Raw genomic sequence first — 12,194 nt, 5'->3', positions numbered from 1 at the left:
TGCACCCTGATGACACTTGCTGTTTCAGATCCATTTCCGCCTCTTGTTCAGTGCGTTTGTCATCCTTTCTCTTTAAAGCAGTTTGTTCTAGTTTGGGGGGGAAAGGGGGAGTCACCTTAGAAATCTTGTAGCAGGAACTCAAAATTTAGTGATGTAAGCAAGAAATAGAAATGCCATAGCCACTGAAGAGAAGACATGCGGCATTGCTTACTTAAAGCCCCATCCTGTCCCCCCAAGGACAATAGCTGCTACCAGGATGGCACCAGCAATGGAGCCTATTATAAGATTGGTGGCACTAGGACCTGCGATAAAGGATTATGGTAAGACAGACATAAGAACCAGCCACTTTATTCACATTAAGTGAAGCAACTGAAGGGTAGTCAAACAATTCAAGGCGTACAGACAGCACACAAGGTGATGTCTCTAACAACTTCAGCAATTCACTTCTCCTTAACAGTAAGAACAAACAAAGCTGTTGGTCTCTGCATTGTGCTATCGTAACTTCTACTGTAGATAAAAATCTAGTGTTAGACAGTGAATTCCATTGTGACTTACTCCATTATCTAGTGAATGAACTGTCAGCTGAGGACACTAAGAGATTTGTGAATAATTCCTTAACTTAAAGGAAAAACTATGAATGCTCTCTGCTTTATGACTACAGCAAATAAGAAAAAATTCAAAAAGCCGAATTTTTTCATGGAGATCCTGAAAGGTGGTAGATATTTCAGTTTGAGCTGAGAGCACCCAGAAGGACTTGCCAATCAGAGTCCAGACTCCCTACAGTTATGTCAATGCTAAATTTACAAACAATTGCTTGACAAAAGCAAAGGATTATATAATAAGGAACAAAAGTTGAAATAAAAGCTGTATTCCCATTAAGCTTTCCAACATCAAAGCATCTCTTCATCATCCTCAAGAAGCTACTTAACAACAAAGTGGGGAAGGGTGGAGCAGGAAAGAAGAGCAACAAAAAGCAGCAGCACAAAATATGTTTGTGCAATTTTTCTGAAGAGGGCAAGACACCTAAATAAGACATTCATAATTGACCCTTAAGTGCTTTATTTACAGAGGGAGGAAGAAAACTGACAGTAGGCTTGAGTAACTTTTTAATTGCTCTGTACAAACATTTCCTATTGAGCAGTCTTTGATGTAAAGCTAATTGCATCTGAGCTCAAGGCAAAATGAAACCAACCCAACAGTGCTTTTGCAGCATATTGCACACTTTTTGTTTAAACATTTACATATTCAGGAACAGCCTTCAAAACCAGTTCTTACCTCCTATCCCAGTCTCCCCAAACTAAGTGACTGAAATGTTCCTATTTTAAATGTTCTGAAAACTGTCAGACAGCTGACACAGGAAGAAAAAGGAGCAGCCAGCAATCGGCAAAGGAGAGGGCAAGGGCAGCTGCAACAACTGGCAGTTTTAAGCTGTTAGGTCAATATCACAAAACCTTCTGCCCAGTCCCAGACACTACAGTAAGTACGTGCCCTCAGTTTTAAAGTTTACTGCAGTTACCTAACTTTATTGCATCCATTACATGTTTCCCGTATCAGTGCTTCTGGAGATCAGATTAGCTAAAAGAAAACCAAGTTTTAAAAATTGCTTGCTGCAATTCCTATACAAAGCATATTCAGGAATATGAATAAAAGACTTGGACTGAAAAGAAATACAGTGAGCTTTACAGATATGAGCAGTGCACAGATTTGACAACAATAATTAAAAGGTAATTTTTCACAATTTGGAAGAACACATCTTACTTGGACTTACCTTTAAAGTCACACCTGGCTCAAATCGACAGGAGTGAGCACGGTGGAGGGTAAATAAATGCCATTCCACAGGCATTATACTCCCACTTAAGGCTTGCTTTCAACAGCAGCCTAATGAGCTACTCTATCTTGACTCCAATCTATGGCTTACTCTGGGTTTTATCAAATGAGTGCACACAACAAAAGACTGGAAACACAGCAAGTAATTTATCTGTAATAAATTTTAGAAGCCTTGAAAAATTCTAAAGCTGATTTCTTTCTGGCCACGGAATGCTACCTTCCCACAAAAGAGGTACAATGATTAACTGATAGTAACATTGTTGTAACTTAGATAAGGAAGTTAAAAAGGAAATTTCACTGGTAATCAACAAGACTATAATCTCATTTCTGACTTCAATATAAAAACAAAGCTCCTGGAATACTTATGATTACTAAAGAGCAAGTACTTGCTTACCAGAACGGAATCCTCCAATTAATTAATTCCAGTTTCGAAATACAGATATTTAAGGATTGCTGGTAAGCAGTTTTAAGACCCTAACAGATTGTGCACGTAAAAGTACTGAAAACGGGACTGCTTTTACATGTTATGCCTTACCTTGAGGCCTGTATGCCTTATGTTTTATTAAGCATTATCAAGGAAATCGTATTATTAATAAACCAGAATTTTTCTAGCAGTATGAAGCCCACTTTGTATCAGGTCATTTTAGTTAGTGACACAAAGACAAGCATAAATCACTATGTTCCAGCTAAATAAGCCCCTCTAGTCACTGGACTCAGATGCTTGACATGCAAACCAGCAGTAAGAGGAAGGTTTTACCAACCATCATCCCATGGGGTCATTTTCCACCCAGACTATCCCAAGATTCAACACTTTTGGAACACTTGTTCTTTCTGCCATACTACTGCTATAACCTGCAGACACAGATCTATCAGGAGGAAGCTCCTGAAACTAACTGCACCATAACTGCCTGGCAGTTACACCACCCCTTCCCCCAAGACGGTAACTGCTTCGGCATGGCTATCGTATCATCTCTATACATTTTTTAGGACCCTGATACAAAACCTGCTGAGGTGTTGAAACAGAACACACCTATAATTTTCAGTGGACTTCACACTATTCCCTAAATCTTCATCATCATCAGACAGATTCTACAAGAATTAATATACATTGCTTTGAAACTCTGGTAGTTGTAGAAGAGGCAAGCTTGCTGTAGCGTGTACTGCAGGTAACACTGCACTGTGGTCGTTTGATGTTTTCTTGCCTGTCACTTTGCCAGCCAAATCCTCTGGTTTCTCAAAGCTAAGTATCCATTTTAGGATGAAATCTGGAAAAAAACTACTCCACCATTTTGTCCCACATGATTACTAAAATAAATTCAGAAAGCATTAAGAAACTAAAGTTATTCCAGCACTTTGAAGAAAAGTTTGCAATTTGCAAGTGAAGTGGTGAGGAAGGAGGAGGAAAGGCAGGACCTGGGATCAGGTTGTGATGAACACAACCTCCCCTGCAGTCACCAATGGTAACAGCCACCGGGGCCTGAAGGGCATTAGGAACAGAGAGGGTATTTGTGTTCCCCATGTGCTTGCTTTAAACCAAGCAACAAAAAGTAGCCTTGAATATATGTTTGTATCCAAAGGAACCAGAGGACAGAGAAAAGACTGACGGGATCCAGGAAAGAAGAATGGACAGAAACAAAAAGAAGAATGAGTGATAAGAGGAGAGAAAAGATGAAGAACAGCTAGAATTAGAGCAGAAGGACACAGGAGCAAGAACAAATGGTCAGGGACATTGGTCAGAGCCAAGTGGATTGAGACAGCAGGTAAGGGAAGATAAAAACAGAAGGGTACACGGCAGAACATAAGCAAAAGGCAAACGGTCCTCAACCTGCAGGTAAACAAATATTCTGCTCCAGAATCTGGGTCCCAAACCTCTAGAATCATCAGAGTCTTCAGTTTTCAGCAAACAGATATAAAAGCCACCGGTAAAACACAGATGTGATCTTTCTCTAGCAGATGATTATTACCTTCTTCCATTTGTTATTTTATTATTTCTCCTCTGTGAGTGTCTCTACTCTTCTGAGAATCTGAGTTTCATGTAACAGTCCAGTTCAGTGAAGGCTAAAAAGGTTCTATCTAGGGCTACAAACTCAAGACACACAAAATGCTGCCTACCAGAAGACTGCCTATGCAGCCTTAATTAGAACTGTGCATGAATGATTTTCACACAGCCTGATTAGAAATCACAAACTGCCTTGTTAGGATCCCCCCTTCCCTGATAGATGGCACTGTTACATGGCAGAGGTAATATATAGCATTAGAAATCTCAGAAGAGCAGAATAACAGCCATTTATTCTGTAATTTGCACAGTGAATGCAGAATGAAAAGAGTTCTTATGTGGGCATTTTTATATGTGTATATATACATGTACACACAGACATGTATAAATCATAGCCAATGTTAAAATTGAGGTAGTGGGCTAACACTTTGCATTACAGTTTCCTAAAACTATGAAAAGACAATAAAAATTGCTCATACATATTCTTTATATATGAATTCTACACTTCAGCATTCTACTGCCTTAAGGTAACAGAATCCTGGAAACACAACATTCAGAAGCTTTTCTGTAAAATTAGCTGTCTATACCATTATCATCAGCTTTCATCTGTCTGGCTAGATCGTGTGACCTATTATTAGCCTGAAAGCCCCATAGACTGTAATAAACAATTTCTGTGTTTTAGGCAATAGTCCACGTTACTCGTCTATTTTCCAAAATAATCGAACTTCCATTTTTTTCCCCATTATTTTTATAATTTGGTGTAATGGAAACATTTAGACATTTAAATTTACCGTGACAATGTAAAAATTCACAAACTTATTGTTTTATGCCCCACATTACCCCAGACGGGAGAAGGTTCAACACTGCATGAGCAAACCACATGACACAGACACAGTCAAATCACATGACAAATACGGTCACCACATGACAAAGCTAATGGGGTAATACACAGAGGGCTCGGGTGCATACGGTTACCTCACACACTAGGCACCAAACATAAAACTCAAACTAAGAAAAATGCTTACTCTATTCCCCACCCTGTGCCTCCAAAAATCACCCCCAAGGCCAGAATGGTCCCTGCCACTGCACCTATTAGCCTGTTAGTGGCCATGCTCACTGTGTGGAGGGAAAATGGAAGATTTTTTAAGGAAATGATCACATATATGTCTGAAATGAAAACATGAAATAATTCCTCAAAGGAATATTTTACGCTATAATCCGTTGTTGGATAAACAATTCAAACCTCCTAACAAACCTTTATTTACCAAATACTGTAGCTTTAAAAATTCTGAAACGAGCTATATTCGTTTTGCTTTGAATGCTTGCAAGTATTTCAGTGAGAAGTTTTCCTGTAAGACTATTCCTTTTAGCTTGTGATTCTATTATTTACTTAAAAGGGAATGTCCTCAACCTACTGCTTATTTAAACCAGCCAAAATGTAAATAAATCACCAATAAGGAAACTTCCTTTTGATCACCAGAAACTTACTGTATCCATACCATAACCAAGCAAATGAAAACTGTTTGTTTGGAAACATTTCCATCACAGGAAAAAAAAATAAAAACCAACCAACTTTTCAATTCATTCCTTTACTAGCTAGTAATATTTTCCTTTGTTACCGCATTTATCAATGATTATTTATTTGACCTAAAGACAGGGAACAGCTTTTAAAAGGAAAAACCTACACTAGAAATGTGCTTCAGGTAACACCCTGGAAATTTCAATGTGTTCACATAGTCTCTCTTAAGATATTGAGGCCTTATTTTTCATCTTTTAAGGGAACTCTTTTGAGAAAAAAAAATCTATACATTTCCTATGTTAAAGATTAAAAGCTTGACAGATTCATTGAGTCACAACAGACCACAAACAAGCAGCTGAATCCCTGTCTAATGGGAACTTTTCGAAAAACTTTACAGTCTTCATGCTGAATAAAGTCTGTTTTGAAATGGTTTCATAATCTTTTCCTGTTCCATAAATATACACAAACACACACACACTCTTGAGACATTAAGTTTTACATTAAAAAAAACAAACACTACTCCACTAGGCAAACAAAGGCCTGATTCTGCAAATGAAATTACAAAGGAAGAATCTTGTGTGCATATGGAGTCCTACTGATTTCAAAACTACTGGCCAACATTCTAGAGTAATTAAAAGTTTCTGCAGCAGCCAAAAACTAACACCAAGAACTCTTTGTCTTCCCAAAACTGCTAGCATGCTGCGCAGCCCTGCTAGTACAGGATATAGTAGGTTGCTGAGGTTCACAGTAATTCACAACTCAAGTATTAATACCAACATAATTAAGGTCCATTTTTTAAATCCTGAAATACAATATGGAGCCAAAAGCAATTAGCTGGATGATGGAAAGGTCTGAAAAGCACAGCAGGAGTAGCAGTCAATTGTCAATCATTATAACAATATATAAATAAATAGCAATACTTCCTAGCTATGCATGCTCTAATTGTAGTAAGATAAATGCTTGGAATTATGGTGTGAAAAATCTCAAATCTATTAGGTGATTTGTCACCTCATGAGCGTTCTGTTTCTGAAACATAACAGAACTCAAATTTATGGCTAAGGGAAAACAAGTATTCTGGTTTCTGTCTCAGACTTGTAAACTGGCTTACAAAGCATTGGTCATAAGGAAAAAACTTAATGGAAACTACTTTAGTACGTTGGATCTTTATAGTACAGAAACCTACTTCTGTATTCTTCTGACATATTCTCACAAAGGAATTCCTCTACTAGCACACCAAAAGAGATTATAGTAGCTGCCAGTGTTCAGGCTCATAAATTCATTGCTAGGTGCTTCAACATCAATAAATTACTGTAACAACATAAGTAAAAATAATCCATCTTTTGAAATCACTAAGCCACCTTGTATAAAAACATTCTGCCTTTTTGCAGAGGATTCCATTGAAAAACACAGTCCAAACTATGTCTGTACGTACTGGCAGAAATCCATGCAGATACTATTCATTTAAGACTTCTTCCCAGAATATTTCAGCATTGATGTATTAATTTTCATTAAGGTGTTTCCATCCTGAATTTGATGAACAAATTTGAATTACAAAACTCTGACCAAGATCAGTGTACCTTCTGTGTTGCTTTTCCTATAGACCTTTTTAGAGAAGAGGGAATTATTTCTTACCTACAGGATTTGGAAATAAGCAATATAAGGTTTATGTACTTCTCAGTGTCACAACTGTAAATACTGCTCTCCTCATCCATGCACAAAGAGAAATAACCAGCTCTATAGTGCTGCCCTCCACTATTCTTTTAAAGACTCTGTAAGCAGCGTTCCACAGTTTAGAAGGTTTTTATAGGAAATGGAATGACAAGTAGCTTTGTAAGACAAGGTGCCAACCAGGCAGCTCTACACTGAATAGTGGTGGGGTTGGGAGTCTAGGAAGCACCTGCACAGATTTTCTAATACAAATCTGGACCGTTCTAGAGAGTCTCCTTCATAGTGGTAACTTAAGACAATCTCTACACCAGTTCTTGGTAAAGGTCTACTGGAACCATTCTGCTAAGGGGCAAAAGAATATGGCACACAAGACAGAAGAAGAGTCACTCTGGAGGGACATACCAAAATCTTGTCCTCCCTTTGAAACCTGGTATATTTTAAAGAGTAATCAATTAGAGCCTGAGCTCTAAGGACTACACTTTTAAACAACTCTTGTGTTCTTTCCATCAGTCTTGTATAAGGGACAGAAGAACCTGGGACTGGGACATAGCAGAAAAATTTTGTTTGGGTTTCTCAGTTGTTTATTGGGAACTTTAGCTGTAAATGCATAACTCTGGATAAATATAGTCTGATGCTGGACAACGTCCTGATGACAGGAAAGCCATAAAAAAATTGGACAGCACAAGCTTTGGCAGAGAAGTCAAGTGCTTTTCTTCCTCTTTGAAAAAAGTTTTTAATGAATTATTTCCTCAGTAGCTCCTCTTTGTATTTGCATATGCAGTTGAAATTCCTACTAAGAGTAAGCAATAATAGTCATAATAATATAAGTCCTTAAAATCGTAATTGATTTCTTTTTCCTCCCATGGAAATCTGATTTCAAAGACTCAAAGCTTTTTTCGCCAGGGACATTCCACTCTTCCCTTTTTTATGCCACAGCTCTCTGAATTAGCTGAGAACATCTAAGGGAACTGGAAATCTCTAGTAAAGCATAAATACTCAATTATCATATAAATAAGAGCTACACTTAGTCAGATTCCAATCACAAAGAAAACAGTCATAAAAAATAGAGAATAAGGGACTTAGGAAAAACCAGAAAGTACATACCATTACCTATTGAAATCTTCCCCAAATTTAGGTTAGAAAAATAAAAGTTTCATCAATTCTTAAAGCAGAAAGAACTACTTCATCTATACAAAGCAGATTTTTACTGTCTGGATCTAAGCAGGACTGCACAGTATTGCTGTCTTTCTATATGCTTATTCTACTGCCAGTTATCAACAGAAAAACATTAAAAATACTTGAAAAAACATCAAAACTGAAATCACACAAACCCTTGGGTCCTTCCTCCTTCTTGCTACCAGTATCCCTGATAGGATCATCAATACTGCAGTCTGTCCCAGCCCAGGAGAAATTACAAATACAAGTGGCTTCATTACTACAAATCTGGAAAAGAAAATAAATTACAGCAGTTGTTTTTTAACTGCAGTTTGAGTTTATTTAACATGTGATTAGGTGTTTAATTCACAGTATAAAGCTTACCCATTTATATATTGTAACAATAGCACTGAGTGTTTAGAATGAGTAAAATACATCAATAACCTGAAAGTTTGCTTTAACCCTCTAAATACACTCATGCTAGGAAAAGCTGAAGTGTTCCCAGTAGTTCCATCATCACTTGCACTACACACCTGCACAGGATGTAAAAAACAACAAAAAGCCTAATAAAAAAAAAACCCCATGTAGACTAGGTAGGTCTTCACTATCCAACCATCCAGACGCTGAGCCTGGATGCCCAGAAAGAATACAAGCATTTGCACTTAAAGACATGGTCATGCTTTACTACCTCACATTTACAGCTTGCTCCCATGTAGAAAAATAGTAAGGTTTTCATTGATTTTGTCACAATTTTTTTCCTAAGCAACAATGAGGAATGCTTGGTTATCTTCTAGAAAGAGAGGGTATAGTTCTTCCTAAGTCTACCTTTAGTTGAATGACCTCTAAAAAAAGACTTAGAAACCACTAAAATTGGTGGTGCATTTATCAGCCTCTGGAAAAAACCTATCCAACTGACAAAACCTATATTATCAAATCAATAGTGAGCGTTAACAGCTATAAACTTTCCACATGAACAAAGGTGGAACCCATGGAATGTGTTGCTAGAAAAGGTTACTAAGGAAAACGCATGACATGAGAAACAGACACAAAACAAGACATTTTCGACTGTGGGACTAGAAATGAAGTCAATCATTAGACATCACTAATAATGTCTTTTGGACACTGGAACAAAATGTCAAAAACCCCAGAAAATAACCTACACACTAATGTTTACAAGTAAGTAGTACATGTGATTTTTGTAATTTAACTTCTATCTCACTCTGCTTCTTAAAGTATTCACTGAAGAATCTTACCTAGGAATCTGAAGACAAATACATCTTATGGCAGGTTTGATCAACTGAAGTGTTCTTTTAAAATTATGAGCTGGACTCATCCAAAGCAAAACAAAAAAAATTCTCTCATGGCTCATGCCACTCTCCAAAAGTACCAAGACAATTTCTACATCTCCTAGATCCTTTACTTTCCAGTTTTACAATATTTCTTCTTGATTTGGAACCTAATCCTCCTCTTTGAAACATTCAAAATCATCTTCCATTACACATAAAAAGAATTAAAAAAAACTTCTTGTATAAAGTCCAGCCCCTTAGGGAAGTATCAGTCCACTGAATCCCACAGTGGAAAGGTTTTATCAATACTTTTATCAGTATCAGTTAAGACATGGAACAGTGAATTTGTTTGTCAAACACACCTAATGTCTTAGACGAATGGACTTATGGGTAGAATAACAGAATATAATGTGCCTGAACGTAAAATGATACACTTAGCATCTGTTCAGGAAGAATGTATCATCTCTGTTGAGGTCCAAAAGTTTAGAATTTTAATTAAGTCATGAGGTATAACTCCATGAACACAGGACCAACTTTGTAAAGGTGTCAGTATGCATGAAAAAAGTTTAACTGAAGATGACAAGTAGCTTGAAATACGGGTAGCACATTACAGAAGTCTTTACAATAACTGATGTCAAAGCTTTCTTGCTAGTAATGAAAACACCACTTTGGATATAATTGCAGAACTAATCTGACAACTTTGCTTTCTAAAATTTTATCTGTGCTTCACAGAATGGCAGTCTTCCCCTGAATCTAATGTTTGTTTTCAGATCAACAGGTCTTAGGAACCCTTTTAGGTAGAAAACTCCACAGGGTACATTAAGATCAGATACAGCAGAGGTAGCTGGAGAAGCTCAGCAGCTAACTCCCAGTACAGACTCACCCCGTGACCGGAACAGACTTTTCCATTAGATCCAATGGGACAGCTGCTTATGTTCAAGGACTGAATTGGCAGGCACTTTTTGTCCAGACACATCATGTGAGGTCCACATGGAGCTCCATCTTCCACATAACCTAAATCTGTATCATCATCTAAAAGAACATGAGCACCACTAGGAAAAACAAGTTTTAAGATACTATTAGTATTATGAATGGAGTCTCTTGAAAATACTAAACATGTTAGTGTAGATACTAAAAGCCTCATACCTTTCTCTCACTCAAGCATACAGACAGACTGAATAAAATTATAAAGTTTTTCTGTCCAACCACAGCATTGACAAGGTGTTCCAGTTGCCAGACTAAAAAGAAGTCTAGATAATTACTTAAATACTCAAAAAGGGCACCTTAGGCTTTGGGGTTTTTTTAACAGTCTTTGATAGGCTGTGCTTTTTTCTTCCCCTCCACCAAATACTGTGAAATATTATTGCTAGACAAAAGTTAAAAAACTAACTTCCCATGTGATGACTTTTAAATAAAAATACTAGTGGAATCATGGAAGAGTTAAGAATCATTGTTCACTGAGGACCCACTATGTAAGAGTATTCTTAGCATGACAGCAATGTTGCCAATGACTAAAATACAAATCCAGTATGGCACACAGTAGACTAAAACCCATTTACCTGCCCTTTAACTGAACTGTAGCTTAACATCTTATCCTGCAACAACTCTTCAGTTTTCTCCCTCTCAGGATTCACTTCCCTACAACTATTTCTCTGAGGATATAATACCCAAAAACATTATGTTTAATATATAAATCTTCAGCAATTACAGACTTCTGCGTCCCCCGTCCTGAAAAATATAATGCTGAGCATTAAACTCTGACTGTGAAATTCAGCTACTGGTGAGACCAGATAGAGTAATCAGGAGGATAATCCACATTTCACCCTCTTTATATGTGGAATATTAGCCTTTTTTTTTTTTTTAAATCAAAAGAAATACCACTTAGAACAATGATTTGTTGTAAGACATTAATTATCTAATCATACAAAATCATACAATTTTACATTTATGTTTCTCTTAATTCAATTAGGTTTGACAAAGCAAAATCATGTTGGAACACTGCATTATCTTTTACCTGCAGTCCACTATTCGTCCTTGATGGTAAAAAGAATTTGGGATAATTTCTCCTTGAATTTGACCAACTCGTGGAACTCTAGTAAGATTAGTACAGAGCAAAAAGCCACAGAAAACATCACTGTAAAATGAAAACATGAATCAAAAGTTACTGGAATAATATGAAGTAAACTCACAAAAAAAGAAAGACTGGCAATGATGCAGCTGATCACATTAGATAATATATTACCATAAGCTGCAAGATAGACTTTCAGAGTACAAGTCTGGAAATAAAATGTTATTTGATATAAATGACAAGAGGCAGAAATCATTCATTCTGATGCATCAGTGAATCATAGAATGTCTTGAGTTGGAAGGGACCCACAAGGACCATCAAGTCCAACTCCTGTCCCTGCACAGGACAACTGCAAAATTCACACCATGTGTCTGAGGGTGTTGTCCAAGTGGTTATTGAATATCATCAGGCTTGGCGCTGTGACTGCCTCCCTGGGGAGCCTGTTCCAGTGATCCACCACCCTCTGGGTAAAGAACCTTTTCCTAATATCCAACAAACTTTCCCAGCACATCTGTTGACATCAATAAAAAATTTATCTGTGCTCTAAACACAATGTAGCACAATTAAGAGGAGCCACATTGTACAAAGCTTTGTCATATCAGGCTAAATTAATTTCCCTCTCTCTAAAGTTTGAATTTTTAATTGTATTCTATTTCCGTTGCAGGACAACAGACC

General features: G+C 37.2%; 1 protein-coding gene across 5 annotated transcripts in view; it reads right to left on the bottom strand.

Moving 5' to 3' along the window:
- ADAM23 (ADAM metallopeptidase domain 23) overlaps positions 1–12,194 on the bottom strand; it is an 84,002-nt gene that overhangs the window by 10,446 nt on the left and 61,362 nt on the right. For 2 of the 5 annotated variants that reach the window (XM_064451827.1, XM_064451826.1), the window contains exons 22-25: positions 11,466–11,585; positions 10,335–10,503; positions 8,342–8,453; positions 212–302 (exon numbers count right to left, since the gene is read on the bottom strand). In XM_064451827.1, the coding sequence (XP_064307897.1) occupies positions 212–302; positions 8,342–8,453; positions 10,335–10,503; positions 11,466–11,585 (492 nt within the window). Of the gene's footprint in view, positions 1–207; positions 303–8,341; positions 8,454–10,334; positions 10,504–11,465; positions 11,586–12,194 lie in introns of those variants that run through there. The other 3 variants (XM_064451830.1, XM_064451829.1, XM_064451828.1) reach the window with 2 other exon arrangements.

Source organism: Phalacrocorax carbo, chromosome 5, assembly GCF_963921805.1.
Source record: "Phalacrocorax carbo chromosome 5, bPhaCar2.1, whole genome shotgun sequence".
Taxonomy (NCBI): Eukaryota; Metazoa; Chordata; class Aves; order Suliformes; family Phalacrocoracidae; genus Phalacrocorax; species Phalacrocorax carbo.
Note: the sequence above shows the minus strand (reverse complement) of the source record. Positions and strands in the feature narration are given on the sequence as shown.